Source organism: Herpailurus yagouaroundi, unplaced genomic scaffold, assembly GCF_014898765.1.
Source record: "Herpailurus yagouaroundi ecotype Mexico unplaced genomic scaffold, PumYag 194, whole genome shotgun sequence".
NCBI classification, from domain to species: Eukaryota; Metazoa; Chordata; class Mammalia; order Carnivora; family Felidae; genus Herpailurus; species Herpailurus yagouaroundi.
The window spans coordinates 4,584,837-4,605,086 of record NW_024412425.1 but is presented as its reverse complement, the minus strand read 5'-3'; the positions used below and the strand labels follow the sequence as shown (position 1 = coordinate 4,605,086).

The 20,250-nt window shown below is 52.6% G+C and overlaps 1 protein-coding gene and 1 long non-coding RNA gene across 8 annotated transcripts; both read left to right on the top strand.

Annotated features, from left to right (window-relative positions):
* Positions 1 to 210: 210 nt before the first annotated feature.
* FXYD5 (FXYD domain containing ion transport regulator 5) lies at positions 211 to 18,879 on the top strand. Of its 7 annotated transcripts, none has more exons than XM_040446156.1 (11): positions 326 to 413; positions 994 to 1,041; positions 1,157 to 1,217; positions 9,728 to 9,796; positions 10,127 to 10,207; positions 10,937 to 10,990; positions 12,400 to 12,501; positions 15,376 to 15,471; positions 16,520 to 16,549; positions 16,628 to 16,702; positions 18,548 to 18,879. In XM_040446156.1, the coding sequence occupies exons 3-11, from the start codon at positions 1,157 to 1,159 to the stop codon at positions 18,595 to 18,597; spliced, it is 618 nt and encodes a 205-aa protein (XP_040302090.1). In that variant the 5' UTR covers positions 326 to 413; positions 994 to 1,041; the 3' UTR covers positions 18,598 to 18,879. The 7 variants fall into 7 exon arrangements, with proteins under 7 accessions (XP_040302089.1, XP_040302086.1, XP_040302088.1 ...); XM_040446157.1 differs by having other exon boundaries at positions 337 to 413; positions 989 to 1,041; XM_040446158.1 differs by having other exon boundaries at positions 357 to 413; positions 935 to 1,041.
* LOC121011589 (uncharacterized) lies at positions 1,224 to 2,740 on the top strand. Its single transcript, XR_005781652.1, has 2 exons — positions 1,224 to 1,413; positions 1,856 to 2,740. It is a non-coding gene; the product is annotated as an uncharacterized LOC121011589 (long non-coding RNA).
* Positions 18,880 to 20,250: the final 1,371 nt, after the last annotated feature.

Below are 20,250 nucleotides of genomic sequence, written 5' to 3'. Positions count from 1 at the left end.
CCAGAGCTTCCCCTCCCCTGCGCGACGCCCCCTCCCCGGGGGCTCTTTACCGTCTCTCCCACCCCAGACCCGGGAGTAGACACCCCGCCCCCGCTCCCCCTCCTCCCCAAAGGAGCCCCACCCACCGAGACCTGCCTGCGCTCTCCGGCTCTCCCTCCACCCTCCCTCCCACCCCCGCAGCGGGTGGGTGGAGGCCGCTGCCCGGCCTCTCCCCCCTGCCCCCCATCGCCCTCCGCGACTCCCCCTCCTGCTCCCACCGCGGGCTCTGAAGCCAGGAAACCCGAGAGGAAATGACTGAGCCCGTCTTGGTCCCCGCCCGCCAGCTCTCCCCTGGCCACACCCTCCGCCGGGACGCCGCCACCGCCGCTGCCCTCTGTCCACGAGGCTGCCGGCTTGGGACCCCCAGCACTGACGTAAGTCTCTCCTGCGATCCGCCTGCGCCTGCCTCCCCTCTGCCCAGGGGCCGGGCTCAGGTGCCTGGAGGGCTGATCTTTCCCCCTCCCCGCCTCTCTGCCCCCGACTCCCGCTCACGTCTCTGCGCCTGCTCTTCGGCACTACGGGCGGGCTCCCGCCGGCCCCTCTTCCTCCTGCCTCAGTCTCCCCAGCTCTCCGCCATCCCTCTCGCACCAGTTCTCGAAGTGCCCAGCATCCTGCTCTATTGTCCCCTCACGAGGCCCCTCACACCAGCTCACTTTTTCCTCTGAGATCGGGAGCACATTACTCATTCTTCCTCTTTCCCCTCCTTGCTGACTCCTCGGCTCTGGGGACAGCCCAGAGGGAGGCACCGGGCCCCCTGCTCTACCCCTGCACCCTGTAGGGTCAGTCTCGGTGGAGTGAGTTCTCGGCCCCAAGGGTGTCCCTGTGCAGCGACTGCTACTGGAAGTCCAGATGGGTCTGATGCTTCTTGTTTCCTTTGGGGATCTGCATATGGAAGAAGGGGGTGGTGGCCGGGTCCCCCGCTTCTAAAACCCTCCCTCTGTCCTGGAAGACCAGCTGTCAGCCTTGGCAGGGGGTCCTTGAAGCCACAGGTGCTCGCTCAGGGTAAGGAGGGGGCTGCAGGACCTGAGGGGCAGGCGGGGAGGGGGTGGGGGGTGGCGCTGCCCTGGGCCTGCCTCCCTGACATCATGACTGACCCCGGCTCCCGCTCACCCAATAGATGTCGCCCTCTGGTTGCCTGTGTCTCCTCACCATCATTGGCCTGCTTCTCCCCACCAGAGGTAAGGTTCACCTTCCTGCTGAGCCAGCACCAGGAAGCGAGGGGGGGGGGGCTCTTGATGAGGGGGCCAGGGTTACGCTGTCTGGACACTTCACACCTAGGTGGCCGCTTCCAACGAGTCTGGCCAGAGTCCGTCCTGCTGGGCACTTTCCATCTCACCTCCCAGAAGAACTCACTGAGTTTGATTTGGCAGGGAGGTTGGTGTCAGTTTTCTTCTCAGTGGCCAGGAACCCTAGGGTCCCAGCAAATCAGCTCCCTGGATACCCCGGTGATACACAGTTAGGCCAAGGGGGGGGGGAGCTGGGGTGGGTCCAAGAGCTAGAGAAATGTCACCCTTACCTGGGAAGTGTTTCCTGAAAGCGGTACCCACGGTGTGAGCCTTGGCAGGTGCTTTCTGCACGGCAGGTGCTGCACGCGTGAGCTCGGGTAACTTCGGCTCTACTCTGTTACACGTACTGCCATGCCCATTTTACGGATGAGGAAACTGAGGCTCAGGCAAGGGAAGTGCCCTGTGCCAGAGGCTAGTGAGTGGAGAGCCTGGGATACGGCCGTCATTCTCGCCCCCAGCACCCAGGGCATGCCCTCCACGGAAGCTGCCCCATTTCTTTTTGATAAAATGGTTTTCATTTTTTCTTTCAGCCTCTCACCAGGTATTCAATGAGCAGCTACTATGTGCCAGATCTTATCCTAGGCACTGGGGAAGCGGCAACACATGAAACAGAAGTTCACGTTCTAGTTGAGACACAGGCAATAAACAATCCATCAGTAAATGATATGGCATGCTAGAAGGTGGTAGGGGCTACGGAGAAACACAGAACAGGGTGATGAGGATTCTTTAGACAGGGTGGCCAGGGAAGACCTCATCAGAAGGTGACATTTGGGCAGACACTCAAAGGAGATGAGGGAGTGAGCCAAGCAGATACCTGGGGTATGAGTGCTGTCTAGTGGGTGTGAGGAATAGCAGGCAGGCCAGGAAGCAGGGTTGGGGTGGACAAGGGCAGGCTGGGAAGAGGAGAGGTCAGAGGGGGGACAGGAGACCACATGGAGTGGGGAAGGGAAGGGCCCCATGAGTACCTTGGCTTTCACTAGAAGGAAAGAGGGCGCTCTGTGCCGGCGGGGCCTTGACCTGACTCAGGGATTCACAGGGCCCCTCTGGCTACGAGTGGGGAGCAGATTGCAGGGGGTGGGGATGAGGGCAGAGAGCCCAGGGCAGAGGGGCTCCGGTGTCCAGGCAGGAGAGGACGGAGGCTGGGCCAGGGCAGGGCAGTGGCTGTCTCCAGCGATGGCTGCCTATCAGGGAGTGGGGGAGACCCTGTCCTCGGCCCTGTCCTCTCCCCCCTCACCCCTGAGAAGTAGATTTGTTACAGGATTTCGCTTTTAACCTCAATACCGGGGTTCGTTGTCTCGAACCACTTCGAAGAATGAGAAAAGGTGGACGTAGAATAAAATGAGCAGCAGGCAAAAGTTTAGTAGAGTGTATGCAAGCTCTCTTCGCAGAGAGGAGACATTCGAAAGTGAAAGCCCGGGACTGTAGGCAAGGGGCTTCGTTTTGTAGGGTTCTGGTCGCCCCCCGATCCCTTCTTCCTTGTTTCCTCTCAGGTCCTCATTGGCTTATTGACTCTAGGTGCTGGGCTGTCCATTCCTGACTGGCTCGGTTCCCTTGTGTGGGGAGTCAGACTGTGGTCCTCCTGTCCCTTGTACAACATAAGTTTAATGTTTTACTTATTTTCATTAGGTATTTTGATTGTCAGATTCCTGAGGGGACCCTGAGGGGAGTAAGTGGTGTCTGTCACATTCTTTTTTTTTTTTTTTTAAGTCTATTTATTTATTTTGAGAGAGAGTGTGTGTGTGTGTGAGCAGGGTAGGGGCAGAGAGAAAGAGAGAGAGAGAATCCCAAGCAGGCTCCAAGCTGTCAGCTCAAAGCCTGACTCGGGGGTCACGAGGGGCTCAAACTCATGACCTGTGAGATTAAATCATGACCCTGAGGCGAAATCAAGAGTCGGACGCTTGACTGAGCCACCCACCCAGGTGCCCCAAGGTCTGTTACATTCTTAAGAGGAACCTTACGCGCCCGTGGGGGTTTGCTGTGGTCAGATGCTCCCGGCGTTGTTCCAAAATATGTGTTTTTCTCCACCCAGGGGCCTCACGTCCTAATCTTTCCCTTTCTGCCTATTTTACCCTATCTTTCCTATCATAGTCCGCGCTCTCAACACGTGCCTTCTAACTACCGTTAGGAACTGGGACGTTGGCTGACGCTTCTTAACTGCTTCCTGCTGAAGGGGGGCGATGATAGGGGAACGGTAGTTAGGGCAGGTTTAGAGGTCGATCCAGAGGGCCGATATAATGGGAGGGTGTTTGGAACATCTGGGCTAGCAGAATTTTCTCGGACGTCTTATTTTTCTGGCCTATGCGACGGCATCTTGAAATGACATACACAAAGAATGTTAGACCAACAAGCGTTAATATTCCAAATGCAATGCCTCCTACAGAGAGGTCACACCATAGGAGGGAAAGACACGTGGTAGCCATCCCCAAGAATCCCTGACATGTTTGGTCATTTTTTTTTTTTTTAACTCAGTGTAACTATAGCCTTTTCTCCCTCTTCCGTATTTATTTGGATCTTGTGATATTGTAGGTTAGAATAATTAGGCACCTGAATTAGTGCTTGGTTCTCGATCCTCAAACCTCCCTCTGGCCATCCGGTTTCCATAGGAACAACCCCATGAGGTGTATTTAATTTTACCTCAAGGAAAGATTGATCTTCAATACCCAGATTGCTAGGAGTTTAGGCAATTGTTTATCCGTCCCGGAGCGAGGAGGGCTATCGTCCCTAATTTAGTTATAATGGCCCTTCCTAGCAAGGGACTAGGGCTCTTTGGCATTATCAAAAAAGAATGTGAAAAATTCAAGTCTCCCCATAATGCACCCGGTGGCTGAGAGAAAAATTTAGTCATAAGTTTTCTGGAAACGCCTCTAGTTGCTACACTGCGTTTGGCTGATTGGCCAGGAGTGGAAAGGAGGACAGAAAAGGTGGCTCTGGTGTCAGGAAGGAAATCCACCAGTTTTCCTTCTATATCTGGAGTTACCCGAGGCTCTGTGTTTCCGATAGGTAGTTGGTTTGGGGGAGCCACCGTGAAGAGCCCTGGACCCCATCAGTCCCTTTCAGGGACACTGGTCATCTGAACCCTTGCAGATAGAGGTTCCCGAGGACACTCTGTTTTCCCAGTGACCGTTTCCACACAAGGGGTATGGCTTATGGGGTTTGAACTTTGGTTGTCCCCTCTGAGGACATTCTCGTAAATGGCACTTGGTACCAGAACCTCAGGGAGTCCGGTCTGACATAGTACATAAGGCCTCAGCTTTTTTCCCTAAGCTTCTTTTCCTGTTCCTTATTTTACTCTTGATCTTGGTTGTCATATACCCAATTGGCAGCTCATAAGAGTCCTTCAGGGTCCCTTCTGGGAAAACAGCCAATTTTTGCAGCCTTCTCTGAGAATATCTGGAGCTGATGGAGTGACAAATTTGTCCTCTAGAATTGTGTCAGCCTCAGGGGTGTTAGGGAAGATAACCGTATATTTAATGAGAGCCTCCCTTCACCTTTCCAGGAAGACCACTGAGTTTTCATCCTGTGTCTGTAAGCGAGCGGCTAATTTGGTGGAATTTAAAGATTTAACCTTAGACCTCCTTAATTTCTCCAAAACACAAGCTCGGAAGTGGTGGCAATACCATTCCTCAATGGGATGGTCATAGTCCCAAGAAGGATCTTGGGATGGGGCTGCCGGGGCCCCAGTAGGGAACTGGGAGCTCCCTATAGGGTCTCCAGTCCCATGATCATTAATGAGTTGCTCGTCCCCATATCTTTCAGCCGCTGTCAGAACCCCACGCTTCTCTGTTTCATTGAGAGTCTGATTCCACAGAAGCATTATATCTTTTTAGGTCAATTCAAAAACATAGTGTAATTCTCTCTGAAAAGCCTCTGTATACTTATCCGGATCATCAAAATTTTCCTAGATCCTTTATCTGTCTTAAATCTTGTAACGTAAAATCTTGCAATCTTATCGTAGCGGTGCCTCCTTGCATCCGTTGGCCCCCCCCCCCCCCCCCCCCACCCCGGGCCCTCTAGCTTCCGTGAGGGGAAACACATCTGTTACATTGCAGGGAGGGCCTGGGTAAGGTGGGCAGCGGGGAGCAGAAGTGCACGTTTTTTCAGTCTGGATGTACAGATGGGGGACCCGAGGAGGAGGAGGTTGAGGGGGAAGACTTCCCTTCCTCCTTCCCTAGGTTCCCTTTGGGTACAGGCAAGGGACCCTTAGTTTTCTCCCTCCTTAGTTGTGAACCCTTGGAAAGGGTTGCCAGTAGGCCAGGATCGACCTTACATTGCTGACACCTATCTCAATTTTCTCTGAAGGCCCCAGAACACTGGACACGGGGGGCGTCTCCCCATCTCCCCTCACGTTTGGGAACAAGTCCAATTGTAGGATAGTGTTCTAATTGTTACTTGTCTCTGGTGGCCAGGTTTCCTCCTCCAATTTGTATGGGGACCCAGCCTTGGTGCAAAAGAAAATGAGTCGCTTTTCTTTAGGGTTTGTGGGTCAAAATCATCCCAATTTTTTAGAATACGTCCCGAAGGAGAGTACTGGCCTCGGTTGGGGAGTTGCCCATCTATAGGAAAAAGTTTCCTATAGCTGGCCAGGAGAAACCTCATCTGGCCCCACAGTTGGGCTGGCTATGCGACTGGCAGCCGAAAGCCCTGTGAGTCTTGCGAGGTGCTGGGAATAGTCGCTATTACCCAGGCTTGACTCTACCCCCCAGAGCTGACCTTGTCTTCCCGGTTTCTCCGACCCCTCCGTTTCCTGCCTGTGGGACTTTGGGGGATACCGACTGTGACCAAGCAAGACTCCCCTGGTTGTAGAAGGATGTACTAATTTTATCTTGGCCCAAGAGTAATTTACATATTGATCATAATAAAATTGTTCCTTTTAACAAATATATTTCAGAAGGCTGGCGAAAGCCATTTCTCGTAAGGATAAAATTGGCTGTTGAGGGGGGCTAAAAGGGCCAAAGTTGAGGTCTATTCACCTGTTTTTTTCCAGCAGTGCCCACATAAATATGTTCCAGCCACGTGGGTGTCCACTTTAAAGTATCTAGATTGGCACAAGTCAGCATACACTGGGATAAGTGTAGCAAAATGGCTCCCATGTCTCCGGGTAAAAGCCCTTTATAGGGGCGCCTGGGTGGCTCAGTTGGTTGAGCATCCGACTTTGGCTCAGGCCGTGATCTCAGTTCATGAGTTTGAGTCCCACATCAGACTCGCCGCTGTCAGAGCACAGCCTGCTTTGGATCCTCTGTCTCCCCCTCTCTCTGTCCCTACCCTGCTCATGCTATCCCTCTCAAGAATAAAAAATAAACATTAAAAAAAAAGCCCTTCATTTATCACAGTCATCCATCCATCGTATGGCACAGGCCATATGGCACATTCCTCCGCCTTGCAGAAACAACACAAATGTGGAGCATTTGGAGGCCAGCAGTGAGGACATCACCACCATCTCCCCAGCCTTCAGATCAAAGGAAGGGCAATTTTTTAATCAGAGCTCGAGCAAAACAACTCAAAAGGGCATGCTGTCCTGCCATTTTGGTTAAAATCATAGTTCTTTCCATCTTTTTGGACAGACAAAAGAGAAAAAAAAAACATTGGTTACATTTTTTTCCTTTACACACCTTCTATAACTTTTAGATTTTGTCCCAAGCCATTTCTCTCCAAACAATCAGCCTCATTTAGGACAAAATTACTTTTTTTTTTTTTAAACCTTCACTGAAAAGGTACGTATTTCCATTTCTTATATCTTTCTTACACATTTCATACTTTTTAAAATGTCCAAATGAATTTAATCCAGTTTAGTACCCAAGCAAAACTTTAAAGTTTCAAGTTATTGAAGACCCTGAAAGCTATTTTAGCAATTACCCATGAACACTTTGAGACAGACAAAATTAACCATCATTTGAAGTCACCTTTTTGCTGATGAACTGTAACAGAGATAGCATGTGATTACTCGGCCTTCAGTAAACCAGAAAAAGTTTCATATATTTAATGCTCATAACTCTAAAGACCTGTCTACCTTAATTAAACCAACAAACTTACGTTAGTTTAAATACCGAATTATGTTCCATCTGTATCCATTTAAAAGTCAATCAATTTGTTCCCCATTGTCAATTTTTACCTGGGGCACCAGTGAGGAAATCTGAAGTGGGCAGTGTAAGTCTAAGGGGGTGTTTTTTGTTCCTTGACAGTGAGGGGAGGAGGAGGAACCCGTGGTGCTGGAGGCCCCTGAGAGGTAGAGGAACCAGTTAGGCAGGCTGCACCCAAGCTGGTGCAGAGACAGGAGGAACGGGGAAGGCAGAAGAGGTGAGGTGTCACCAAGAAGCCTAGAGACAAATAAAAGCCCAGAAGGCAGAGAAACAGGTCTCCTGGTTCTAAAGCCTGTCAGCTTGGACAGATGAGCAGATGCAGATTTTTTTTTTTCCACCAAAAACTGGAAATGGGGAGTCCGTGTCAAGCCAGAGAAGTCAGGAAACTTCTCTGAAACAGAAGGGTGTTCGGCAGCTGCTTGGGAATATTCCTTAAAGTCCCTGTCCTGACGTAGACTGACCAGAGACAGTTGGCCCTAATTATCATCTGTACCTTGTGGGAGCCGGCCAAATGTCTTCTCTCCATCCCCCTGTGGGCATCAGGGGCAGGAGGAGGGTGGTGAGCCCAGAAGGGGTTGAAGTAAGTCCTGCTCTCTGCTCTGCAAGAGGCGTTTGAAAATGAAAGGTAAAAAATGGGGCCCTGGGAGGTGGTGAACCATGTCAGAGGGTCAGAAATGGAAGCAAGTACAGGGCCGCTTTCCGTTGTATTTGGGAAACCTGTGAGTAGGACCGTTGGAAGTCCCCTGGATCCCTCCTACGAGGATACCAGAGAGATCAGTCCTGGGCTTTTCCACTCACTTCCCAAAGGAAAAGAGAGGCTGGCCAAGACAGAAAGAGGAATATTCCACCGGATACCCAAGTGGGCAGTCAGGGATCAGGTTCTGCTGATGGCCTTCGGGCCTCCACCAAAGAGTAGCCTTGGTCAGGACCCATCAATGGCTGTCTGGCCTCCCCTGAGTCCCACACATCCAGAGGCTCTTCTCGAAAGGAAGCTGGGAGTCCACCACACCAACATTCCCAACTACATTGGGAGATCAGATGGGAGGAGACCCAAGGAGCCTGTCACCCGAGACTTGAGGATGGCTGACACACTGTTTGCTCTTAACTGGTGGGTGGGTGCCAATTATTTAGTCTGAGGTTTTCTTTAAGATGGAAAGAAAAGAGGGGATGCCAGCTGTTATTTACTTACAGTTGGAAGACGTTAACATCCTAGACAAGCCCCCAAAGAAATGTTACAGGATTTTTTTTTTTTAAACCTCAATACCCAGTGTTCATTGTTTAGCCACTTCAAAGAATGAAGAGGTGGACACAGAATAAAATGAGCAGCAGGCAAAAGTTTATTGGAGTGTAAGAATAGGATGGGGGCGCCTGGGTGGCTCAGTCGGTTGAGAGTCCGACTTCCGCTCAGGTCATGATCTCGCGGTCCGTGAGTTCGAGCCCCGCGTCGGGCTCTGTGCTGACAGCTCAGAGCCTGGAGCCTGCTTCGGATTCTGTGTCTCCCTCTCTCTCTGCCCCTCCCCCATTCATGCTCTGTCTCTCTCTCTCTCTCTCTCAAAAATAAATAAACGTTAAAAAAATAAAAAAAATTAAAAAAGAATAGTATGAAATAGGGGTGCCTGGGTGGCTCAATTGGTTAAGCGTCCGACTTCAGCTCAGGTCATGATCTCACAGTCCGTGAGTTCGAGCCCTGCATCAGGCTCTGTGCTGACAGCTTAGAGCCTGGAGCCTGCTTCGGATTCTGTGTCTCCCTTTCTCTCTGCCCCTCCCCTGCTCACGTTCTGTCTCTCTCTGTCTCAAAAATAAATAAAAACATTAAAAAAAAAGAATAGTATGAAATAGTATTACAGTAAGAATAGTATGAAGGGTCTCTTTGCAGAGAGGGGACATTCGAAAGTGAACGCCCGTAACATGAGGCGCGTGACAATAGGGACTTTGTTCTATATGATTTTGGTCACCCCTCTTCCCTTCCCCCTTGTTCCTTCTCAGGTCCTACCTTTATTGGCTTGATCACTCTATGTTCTGGGTTGTGTATTCCTGATTGGCTCAAATCCATTGTGTGAGGAGTCAAACTATGGTCCTACTGTCCCTTGTATAACAGAAGTTTTATGTTTTTCTTATTTTAATTGGGAATTTTGATTGTCAAATTCCTGAGGGGACCCTGAGGGGGAGTAAGTGGTGTCTGTTATGTTCTTAAAAGGAACCCTATGCCCAAGGGAGTCAGACCCTCCCACCATTGTTCCAAAATATGTGTTTTTCCCCACCCAGGGACCTCAGGTCCTAACCTTTCCCTCTCTGCCTATTTGACCCTATCTTTTCCCATCACAGAGTCAGTGATTATCCCCACTTCGCAGATGAGACAGATGAGGCTCAGAGAGGGGACTCCACCTGCTCCAGGTCACGTGGCCAGGGAATTTGGGGGAGCAGAATTTGAGGCCGGGGCCCTGGCTGACTTTAGAATGGACCTGGGCTCAGTAGGCTAAACTGCCTCTCCCACCCCACAAGGATGGGCAGGAAGAGGGGCTGGAGGAAGGGTGCTGGGCATCATCATTTTTTAAAGCACTTCCAGGACTATGGGTGGATACCACCATTCAAGCATCTGTCTGCTGTTCCACCAGGATATTCTGAGTTACCGCCCACAGTTTCAGAAGGGAGGGTAAGGTGGGGTTTTGGTGAGAGAAGGAGGACCGGAGGCTCCTCTCTGACTTCTCGTCCTTGATCTCCCAGGACAGACATTGAAGGAGACCACATCCCTTCCTTCGGCAGACACAATCACTGTGAACATTCATGCCCTGACTCAAACCCCAGGTGAGGAAAGAGGCTTGGGTCTGTCAAGATCCTGTCACTGCAAATGACAGCAGCCACAAAGATCTCAAGCTTGGGCCAATCGGGAATTTTGGGTTGTGCAACTGAAAAGCCCAGTGATATGGCTCAGTCTAGGTGCTCAAATGATGCTATCAGGAACCTGTCTCCGTCTCTTGGTTCTATTTTTCCTGTGTTCGCTTCATTCTCAGGTAGATTCTCCTTTTATGAGGCCAAGGTGGCCCCTGAGGCTTCCGTCTTACCTGCTAAGAAGCCAGAGGAAAGGGCATTTCCCTTTCCCCAATCCAGCAAATGTGGCATAGCTGAGTGTCACTGACCAGGCTCGGGTTACGTGCCCAACCAGGAGCTGATCATCGTGGCCATAGACCAACGCTGATTGCCAGACCTGGGTCTCGGGTTCCACCTCCAACCAACCTGGTGCCAACCCCACTGAATGAAGTGGACCAAGAATCGGGGAAGGGTGGTTCATAAAGAAAGTTCCAGGGGCTCTTACCAGAGGTGGGTGGATGCTGAATAGGGGAGTGTGCATCTACGGGAGGGGAGGGCTGAGGCGGGGGAGGTACTGGCCTGGCAATTGGGCAATCAGCAAATGGCTGGGTTAATTAAGTCATCTCAATTATATCAAAATTGAATGGTAGAGCAAACCCCCTGTTCCTCCCTCCATGAACCTTCTCCACGTCTTCTCTCTCTTCTCTCCCTGTTTCCGGACTCCAGACACAGTCCACCCAGAGTCCCAGTCCACCCCTCAGACATCTCTGCAGGCCGGTGGTGGGTGGGGCATGCGGAGGGGGTGGGGGTGGAGGCCTGAGACAGACACTATTCCCTCTCTTCTTCCCACATTCTGACTCCTTTGTTACTCATTTCAGTCCTCCAGCTCTGAATCCTCTGGTTTACTTTGTGGTGGGGCAGACAGCTGCCCACATCCACTTCTGTGAAAGCAAATCTTTTGCAGTTGTGAAAAATAATATGCATATAGAAAAGTACAAGACCCATAAGTGTACCACTTAACAAATTACTCTGAATTGAGCCCCCATGTCACCACCACCCAGCTCAAGGACTAGAGCTTTGCAACCACCCCAGGAATGCCCCCATGCACCAAGGCCATTCATTTCTTCCTTTAATCTCTTGAACTTTTTCCTTTTTTGAGTTTTCAAGTCCTTTTCGAACTTGGTCTTGGGAGTGTAACAGTTCAGAAAGTGCTCCCTAATTTTTCCCATTAATATTTAATGATATAGTAATACCCAAACCTGTTCTGCTCGGGAATAATACGAATATTATAGTGAGATGAAATCCCTTGGCCCATTCTCCGTTCTTGTTCTCTCTCCCATCTCTGAGAGGTCCCCACTGCTAGCACTGGAAGGGGAGTGGTCCCCAGTGATGCTGTGCCACATTTCTGCCCGCAGAAAATATCCTGGCCGGCAGATGTATTTGTGTGAGCAGATCATTTCCAAAACGATAGTCGTTCTGAAACTTGCTCCATCACCCCCCCCCGCCCCCAGTCTCCCCACTGCCCCGTGCAGCAGTATGTTTGGAAGCTCTTCACACATTCCTATGTAAACACCAATCTTATTCTTTCGCGCTGTTGCACGGTACCCGGCTGGGTGCCTGTGTACGGTTCGTGAAGCCGTGCACATCTTGATGAACATCTTACTCTTTGCTACACCCAGTGCCATGGTAAGCAACCTCGTCCGTTCCTCCTTAAGCAAATGCTTTTCTCCCCTATTATGATCTGGTCGTGGTTCTAAATATCTTCCCTGTGTTCTCTCATTCAGTCCTCCCACAAACCTTCTGAGGTAGAACAACCGAACTTTACAGAATAAGGAAACAGAGGCTCGGAGTAACTCACTCAGGGCGTCACAAGTCAGTGACACAGCTCAGACCAGGGGCCCGGAACCTGGCTCTACGGCCTTGCTTTTACCCACCACACTATGGCGCAAAGGGCACGAACGCTGGAATTTGTTGGAAAAGCCAGCTGGGGACCGGTTGCATGGATTTGCCCTGCCACCAGCATGTGCCAGAGAGTCCCCCTGTCCCACCCACACGGTGACACTTGGAACGTGAACCGTCTTTGATTTCCTCCAGCCAGAGGAGGGAGGGGGGCCCCTTGCCGTTTGATGGATGTGCACGTCCCTGATTCACGCGCTGTCCGCCTTCCCTCCTTGTCCTGATCTGAGTAGGAACAACGCAGGAGCAGACGGAGGAGACCCACACCCCACGGCCGACGAGAATGGATGTGCTCCCAGCCACAGATCCGAGGACCGGCCAGAGCGGCCCGGAAGGTAGGGCCTGGGACGAGAAGGGCAACGTGCAAATTTTGTTTAATTCTTTATCTGGGTCAGTAGCTCCCCAAGTACATTGCTCGGAGCACCCGTTTGGGGAATTGTTAATACGTTTTCAAAAAATCTGTTTTGATTTGCGGTCAAAGGTGTTTGGGGAACTCCTGAGTTAAAGTTAAACACATTTCTTTATGGCGGGACTTGTTGGAGTCTTAGTAATGCGTGTTTGCAGCAGGCGTCCTCTACAGGAGCGTCTAGTATGCAGTGTTTTTCCAAACCTGATAGGATAGATTTGGAACTTTCTTTTGTTCAGGTTCCTCTACAGAGCTGGTGCTCGGCAGCGTGGATGTGGGTGTTTCCTTTGTGTACCTCTTCATGTTAGAGCAGGAGGTTTTCAGCTGCAAAATACTGTAAACGCAACTAAAAGTAAAATAGATTTATTGGCTACATATGTTCTGTAAAGTCCAGAGGCGTCGATTTCAGGAAGAGCTGGATCGACATGCTCAGGCACGGTCATCAGACTGACTTGCTCTCTCTCTCTCTCTCTCTCTCTCAGCCCTGCTGTCTACATTCTCAAGTTCTCCGGGGCTTTTCCTCTCTTGGTGGCAAAGATGGTCCCATAGTTGTATTTATGTCACAAACCCAGCAAATAGAGCATATCTTTTTCTCATCTCTAGCCCAAGGAATAAAATCTACTCTCATTGGCCCATTTGGCGTCACATGCCCATGTCTGACCAATGGAAGCCTGGGAAATGGATTGCTCTGAGTGGTTAGGCCTGAGTCTTGTGCCCATTCTGGGGGTGGAGAACAGGGTCAGCCCTGCCTGAACTGCATAGACCAAGAGTCAAGGAAAAGGTAGTTCCCCTCAGGACCAGTGAGTAGTTAACGTTTCAGAGGCGTGCGAAAAGAGGTTGAGCCAAGGTGAAGGCAGCAGGTGGCCTCCGATGCCTGTCTGACTCATATTTGAGGATCCGCCTCTACTGGCAAGTATTGTAGCTTAGGCCGTTCCCAGGCTGAGATGCGTGCACAGTTGCGCAGACCGGGCACTGAACAAGAGCATCGCCTCTAAGGCTATGTCATCGCCCTTGTGGATTTTTATAATTGTTATAGTTTTCCAGTGATGGCAGTAAAGCATTTAATTCTGACGGAGCCTGTCTATTAAAATGTTACAACAGATGGAAGTAAAATGTGTTGGAGAAGAGAACTTTTCTATTTTCCACAAAAGTGGAGGTGGGGGTGGGTAGTGACGGTGTCCGCGCTTCCCGGTGGTAAAAAACATTCTCGCGTCTCTGGATTCATTTGCTGTGAATCCTCGTTGACCTGAGTTACTCTGTGTCATTCTGTGTTCCTGATTATCCGTGACAGAAATTCCACTGGGCCGAGGGGGTCACGGGGCCGGATGGTAAAAGGCGCCGCTGAGCCTCAGGGTCCCCGGGGTCTGAGCACGAAAGCCCCCGGCGCCTCTCTCCCTGCCCCATTTTTGTTTTTCTCGTGCCGAATTTTGTCTTCTGCCCCCTGAGGAAATGACCCCTGCCATCCGCAAGCTCGGAGCTCCCGAATTTCACCTCGCCGCCCGTCACTCTGAATGCCTCCTGGGAATGTGGAAGGTCCCAGGGGAGGATGAGACTGGGTCACCTGCTCCCTCTTGTGGCCTGTGTCACAATAGACCCAGAGGCACTGGGGCAGGGGGCGCAGTCCCCCCAAGGAAAAGGGAAGCTGTCCCCAGAAGGGAGGCATGCAGCCGCGTCCACGGTAACAGCGACAGCCAACGCTTGCTGGGAGCTCGCTCGGTGCCGGGCACAGTGCTAGGCTTCCCTGGGTTCACTCGTGCACTGCCTCGCGAGCACCCGACGACGGGGTGGGAACTGTCGAAACCCCCTTCTACAGGAAGGCAACCGAGGCCCAAGGGGCTCCTCTGCCGGCCTGGGTCGCACAGCCCAAAGTGGCAGAAAGGGAACCGGAGCCCGGCTCTCTAGCAGCGGTGGGGGGGCGGCCACTGAGGCTCTTTCACACTTCCCGTGTCTCAGCGCGCCTGTCCCTGCCGCCGGCCTCGCCCGAACCTTCCTCTGGGCAGGGCTTTCCCCAACATCTCGTAATTCTTGGCTCTCAGGTCATGCGTAAGAAGTGAGGCTCTGAGATCCGTCTGGAAGCTCGGGCTTCGTGGGGCAGCTTTCCGGCCTTCAGTATGCTGGCCTCATCCTGGGGCGTCAGACAGGGCCGACCGCGTCACCAGGGACACTTCTCAGGGCCAGAGGGGCAGATGTTTTCTTTGTGGCGTTTACTTTTTGTTCAGCATCCTTTTCCTTAAGTGTTTTACTATTTTTTGAGAGAGAGAGAGAGAGAGAGAGCACGCACACGCAAGTGGGGGAGGGGCAGAGAGAAAGGGAGAGAGAGAATCCCAAGCAGGCTCCGCACCGTCAGCACAGAGCCCGAGGCGGGGCCCGATCTCACGAAATGACCTGAGCCGACATCGAGAGTCAGACGCTTACCCAACTGAGCCACCCAGGCGCCCTGGCTTTAAAGAGAGGAGGCCTCTGGCATTTCTGGTCTGGGAGCAGAGGCGACCTCCACAGTGTTTTCTACAAGTATGTCCAAGCTCTGCTTCTCCTGGCGCTGGGCCTGAGTCCTGGAGGCCCCCCCCCCGGCCTGGCTCAGATGTCATCCTTTGCTTCCTGGATTATGAGGCAGCCCAGGAGGTCCCAGGAGAGGAGCCAGGGGTGCAGGCTCATTCAGTATTTCCACGCCTGCCATTCCTTGCCGACCCGGGGTAGGAGCGAGGGGCCGCTGTGCCGCCCGCTGAAGGTGGAGACGTGGGGGAGGGTGTCAGCGACGTCCCTCATTTCCTCCCCCTCACTTCCGCCCTCTGCCACCTTCTAGCCACTCCCTCTGCCGCTCCCACTAAAGGCACCACGCTCTCCAAGAGGCGATCTCCAGGCAAAGACGTCAGGCCGGACGCTGCCCTCGGGCCCACGGGTCAGTAACTCCCTTCCCAGGCTGGAAACAGGCTGTTTCCTATTCACTGTGTATTTCTAGCACCTGGACCCTTGCCCAGCATGAAATAGTCCTCAGTAAACATGTGTTGGGTGAACACAGGAGTTCAAGGCTGGAAGAGGGCGGGTATAAGCAGGCATCCGATAGATGTCCCGACAGACGAATGAACGCGTAAATGAACGCAGCACGCAAATGACCCTAAAACACAGTGGCTTCAAATGACAACCGTTTGCTTAGCTCTCGGGTCTGCGATTTGGAACTTTGGTCTGGGCTCAGTTGAGTGGTTCTTCTGGTCTCAGCTGGACTTACTCACGCATCCGAGATCAGTTTGGGGGTCGCTCTGTTTCAGGGACACCTTGATTCCCCTTTGTGTGGTCTTCTCTTCCACTTCTGGCCCAGCCGGCCCCAAAGAGTGGATGGAAATGATATGACCACAGGTCACATAGAGTTCACTCATCCGTTCGAAACATATTCATGAGCACCTGCTGTCTTCTAGGTGCTAGAGATAGAGCGGTGAATAAGACGGACAAAAATCTCTTCCCTCATCGGGCAGACCTTCTAGTCGGGGAACAGAGACAATAAATACGAATTATAAGAATTGTGTATCAGGTGGCTTAAAGCTGTCATCAAGAGAAATAAAGTAGCATTAGGATTAGAGAGTGACTGGGGAGTAGTTTTCTGCAAAGGGCCAGGGAGACCTCCCTGAGAAGGAGCTGTGGGGGAGTCATGCAGATGTCGGGGGAAAGGCGTCCCAGGCAGAGGCAGCGGCCAGTGCAAAGGCCCTGAGGTGAGAGGGACCTGGCATGGCCACCGACAGGGCAGCCGGTGGGGCTGGAGCATCTGGGTGAGCAGGAGGGTGAGAAGCTGAGGTAGAGAGGTGATGGGAGCCACATGTGTGCCATGTGAGGCTTTTGGTCTAAGTGTCCCAAGGCAGAGACCGACTGTCACCCCTCCACCGACTCTGCCACTCACGGCTTCGCTCCACAAATGTTTGCCGATCTCTGACTTGCTCCACGGTCTGTCCCCCCAGGCGCCAGTGAGGACAACCCCTTCTCCTACGGTAAGTTACCTGTGGGAGGATGTGGGAAGAGGGAGGGAGGAAGACCCCTCTTGCCATACTCCGTTTTTCTCTCTGCAGACGAGGACACTCTCCGGAAGCGGGGGCTGTTGGTCGCAGCCGTGCTGTTCATCACGGGCATTGTCATCCTCACCAGTGAGAATTGGGGGGGGGGGCACCGCGACTGGGAGAGAGGCGGCCTTGGCTGAGGGGTCAGTTCTTGAAGGCCCCTGAGCAGAGTTGTCTTATTTATTTATTTACTTACTTACTTATTTAATGTTTATTTTTGAGAGACAGAGAGAGCATGAGTGGAGGAGGGACAGAGAGAGAGGGAGACACAGAATCCAAAGCAGGGCTCCAGGCTCCGAGCTGTCAGCACAGAGCCCGACGTGGGGCTCGAACTCACAAACCGTGAGATCATGACCTGAGCCGAAGTCGGACGCTCAACCGACTGAGCCACCCAGGTGCCCCCAGAAAAACTAATTCTTAAAGTAGTTTTTTAAATGCTGCAGATTAAATAAAACACGCGGGCCACCAGTTTGCAAGCTCTCGGTTAAGCCGTATAACCTCCACCAGGCTTATCCCCTCACTTCCCCATCAGGAAATGCACACAGCCGCATCTTTTCTCAGCTACGGTGGGAGGCAGGAGGCTAACAGCAATAAAAAGACTGCCCGAACCGCACTGGACCCAGGGGTCGCACACAGGTGCCTCAGTCGTGACTGACTTTGAGCCGGGTCCTGTCCACACGCACAGCCCCACCTCCACCGCCGTGGGACAAGTGAGGCTCAGAGAACTGGGGAGTTTGCTCAAGGTCACAGAGCACTAAAAATCAGGGAAGGACTAGACCCGGGTCTGTGTGAGGGCAGAGCCTGAAAGTTAGCTCTGGGGCCATAAGTTGTTCCAATGACAATAATCTGTGGGCACCTGCTCTGTGCCCACCTGTGCCCTGGTCCCCGCCCTCGGGGAGCTCACATCCAGCGAGGGAGTGACAATAAGCAGGTGAGTGCCCCGGTGAGCTGAGTGGCTACGAGAAAGGTCATCACCGTAAGGAAAACAGTAGAATGACAAGCCAAGAGGGACGGGGAGCGACACTTTATCTCTAAAGAGAGACCATCAGAAGAGATTCCCTGTCAATGAGAAAGACGATTTTGAAAAACAGTGGAAAGGGGCAGCAAGTGCAAAGGCCCAGACGCAGGAAGGAACTGAGCATGTCGCAATAACCACGGGAAGAAGCCAGGGTGGCTGGGGCTGTGTAAGCCCCGGGGGGGGGGGGGGGGCAGAGAGAAGGAGGTGGCAAGGGCGACAGCCAGGAGACCTGTCTTCTGAAATCCCTCCCCATTCACTTTGGTCCTGCCTCCTGACCCACCCCCTGCCGTTGTCCCTTAAAGCCACCTGTCTCCTCCTACCTCAGGGCCTTTGCACTGGCCATGCCCTCTGCCTGGAACACCCTTCCTGGCTTCCCCCTCACCTCCTTCAGGTCTTTGCTCAAATGTCCCCTCCTCAGCGAAGCCCCTCTAGTCATCACCATGAAGATGCCCTCAGCCGCCGGCCTCCCTGCCTCCTTCCCGGCTTTAGTTTTCTACTGAGCACGCATCACCATCTGACCTCACTGTCCACATACTTGACTTGGTCATTTTTCTCAGTCGGTCTCCCCTGCTGTTAAATCAGCTCTACCAGGGCAGGGATTTTATTCATTCCTGTTCCTTGGGGTGTTCCCAAGGAGCCTGGCACATAGTAGGTACACAACAAATACTTGCTGAATGGATGCGTAACACACAAAGTAGGATGGGTTCTCAAAGGGGCCCTCTGCGTGGGGGAGGCTGCTCCCCCGGGGAGCCCTTGTGCTGGTTCCTCTCCCCTGTGCTCCTCATCACTGGCCCAGGGCTGCCTTGCAGCTTCCCCAGAGGCAGCGTTGACGGGCCTTGTCCTCCAGCACCCAGAGCACATGCAATCATCAACTTTGTTCCAACTCATGACCGAACCCTTTCCTTCACCCACAGGTGGCAAGTGTAGACGGTTACCCCAATTGTGCCGGAACTACAACAGGTGAGACCATCGGAAGGAGGGGCCGGCAACCGAATGGAGGGGCACCCCGAGACTGAGTCCCCACCGGCTCACCGTGCCCAGCCACCTCCCTCCCCTCGATGAGTCTACAGAATAATTGGTAGAGCCCAGCCCGAGAGGGAAGACCCAGATGGAGACAGAGCCGGGCTGATGCTCCAAGTCCCCTGCCCATCCTGAGGGCCGCTCGGCCCCCTGGGCACTGCCCCCAACCCCGTGCTCCGGTGTCCCACGCTGTTCAGACGAAAAGTAAAGCACTGTGGTCCCTGCCCGTGGTCTCTGATTATTCATGACCGGGGAGTGGAAGAAAGCGGCCGGGACTAGGGACGAGGTCCCCTGAGGAGTAAAGTGAGGGTGTCACAGGCTCCAAAGCCAGGGCAGAGAATACGGTGAACGCAGGTGGGCTGGTGTGAGGCAGGGGGGACAGGAGGGCGGCCCACGGGGGATTCTGGCCGGTGAGAGCGTCAGCGGGGGATTCTGGCCACGGCACTTTGAGACCCCTGCCCGGGTCCACGTGCAGAGCCTGGTGGCCAATGCCAGCTCACCCCTAATGTTGGCAGGTAGTATTGGTAACGGGTTAAGCACCAAAAGAGGCCCTGGGCCCACAGCGGCCTACTTTTCTTCACACTCCAGATCCTTACATTGGTGGGAGGGGCCTCACACACGAGCGTGGACACCCCGGCCTGCACATCTAAACCCCGTACACACACCCCCACCAAAAATGACTGCCTCTGGGCTACCTCTTGGTGTAGGGGTATGCCCGCCAAGAAGGTCATGCGGGCCGTGGAGAGGAGGGCTCCAAGCCGCTTGGATGGGGACTTCTAGGACCCAGGGCCCCAGTGCAGGATCGAGAAGGGGCACAGGCCCTGGTGGGCGCTTCCTGAAGGCCCTGGGGTTCTGTGCCCCTTGGTAGGGTTTCAACCGATCAGGCCAGAGTGGGGTCTCTGAGGCATGGGGCTCAGGAAGGGTCACTACCCCAGTTTAAGGGTCATAATGACAAAGTAAGAGATAAGGCCTTGTTCACAAGTGGTTACGTAACAATATTTCACAAACTTCAGGTCTCAGCCTATTCACGGGTTATGAAATCACTTTTGTGGGCTATGAGTAGCATACAAAAAAAAATAATAAAATAAAAAGAAATATCAGAGTGTATCATAAATAATATGGCCCTATATAAACTCTTCTCAATTTTTGCCACATTTTCATCCCACCTGTATTATTATTCACTTTTTAAAGAGATCAACTCTATTTATTTAAAAAAAATTTTTAATGTTTATTTTTGAGGGAGAGAGACACACACAGAGTGTGAGTGGGGGAGAGGCAGAGAGAGAGGGAGACACAGAATCTGAAGCAGGTTCCAGGCTCTGAGCTGTCGGCACAGAACCCGACGCGGGGCTTGAACCCACAAACTGCGAGATCATGACCTGAGCCGAAGTCAGACGTGCTTTACTGACTGAGCCACCAAGGCGCCCCTCTCTCTTTATTTTTTAAAGCTTATTTATTTATTTTGAGAGATAGTAAATGAACATGAGTGGGGGAGAGGCAGAGAGAGAGAGAGAGAATCCCAAGCAGGCTTCGAGCTGTTAGCACAGAGCCCCTCATGGGTCTCAATCCCACAAACTGTGAGATCATGACCTGAGCC

Excerpts from the sequence above, each read along its gene's own strand:
- FXYD5 (XM_040446152.1), top strand. The coding sequence starts at position 291 with ATGACTGAGCCCGTCTTGGTCCCCGCCCGCCAGCTCTCCCCTGGCCAC. Across the intron at positions 1,218-9,727 it reads CCTGCTTCTCCCCACCAGAG|AGTCAGTGATTATCCCCACT; the intron begins GTAAGGTTCACC and ends TTCCCATCACAG. Across the intron at positions 10,208-10,936 it reads TGCCCTGACTCAAACCCCAG|ACACAGTCCACCCAGAGTCC; the intron begins GTGAGGAAAGAG and ends TCCGGACTCCAG.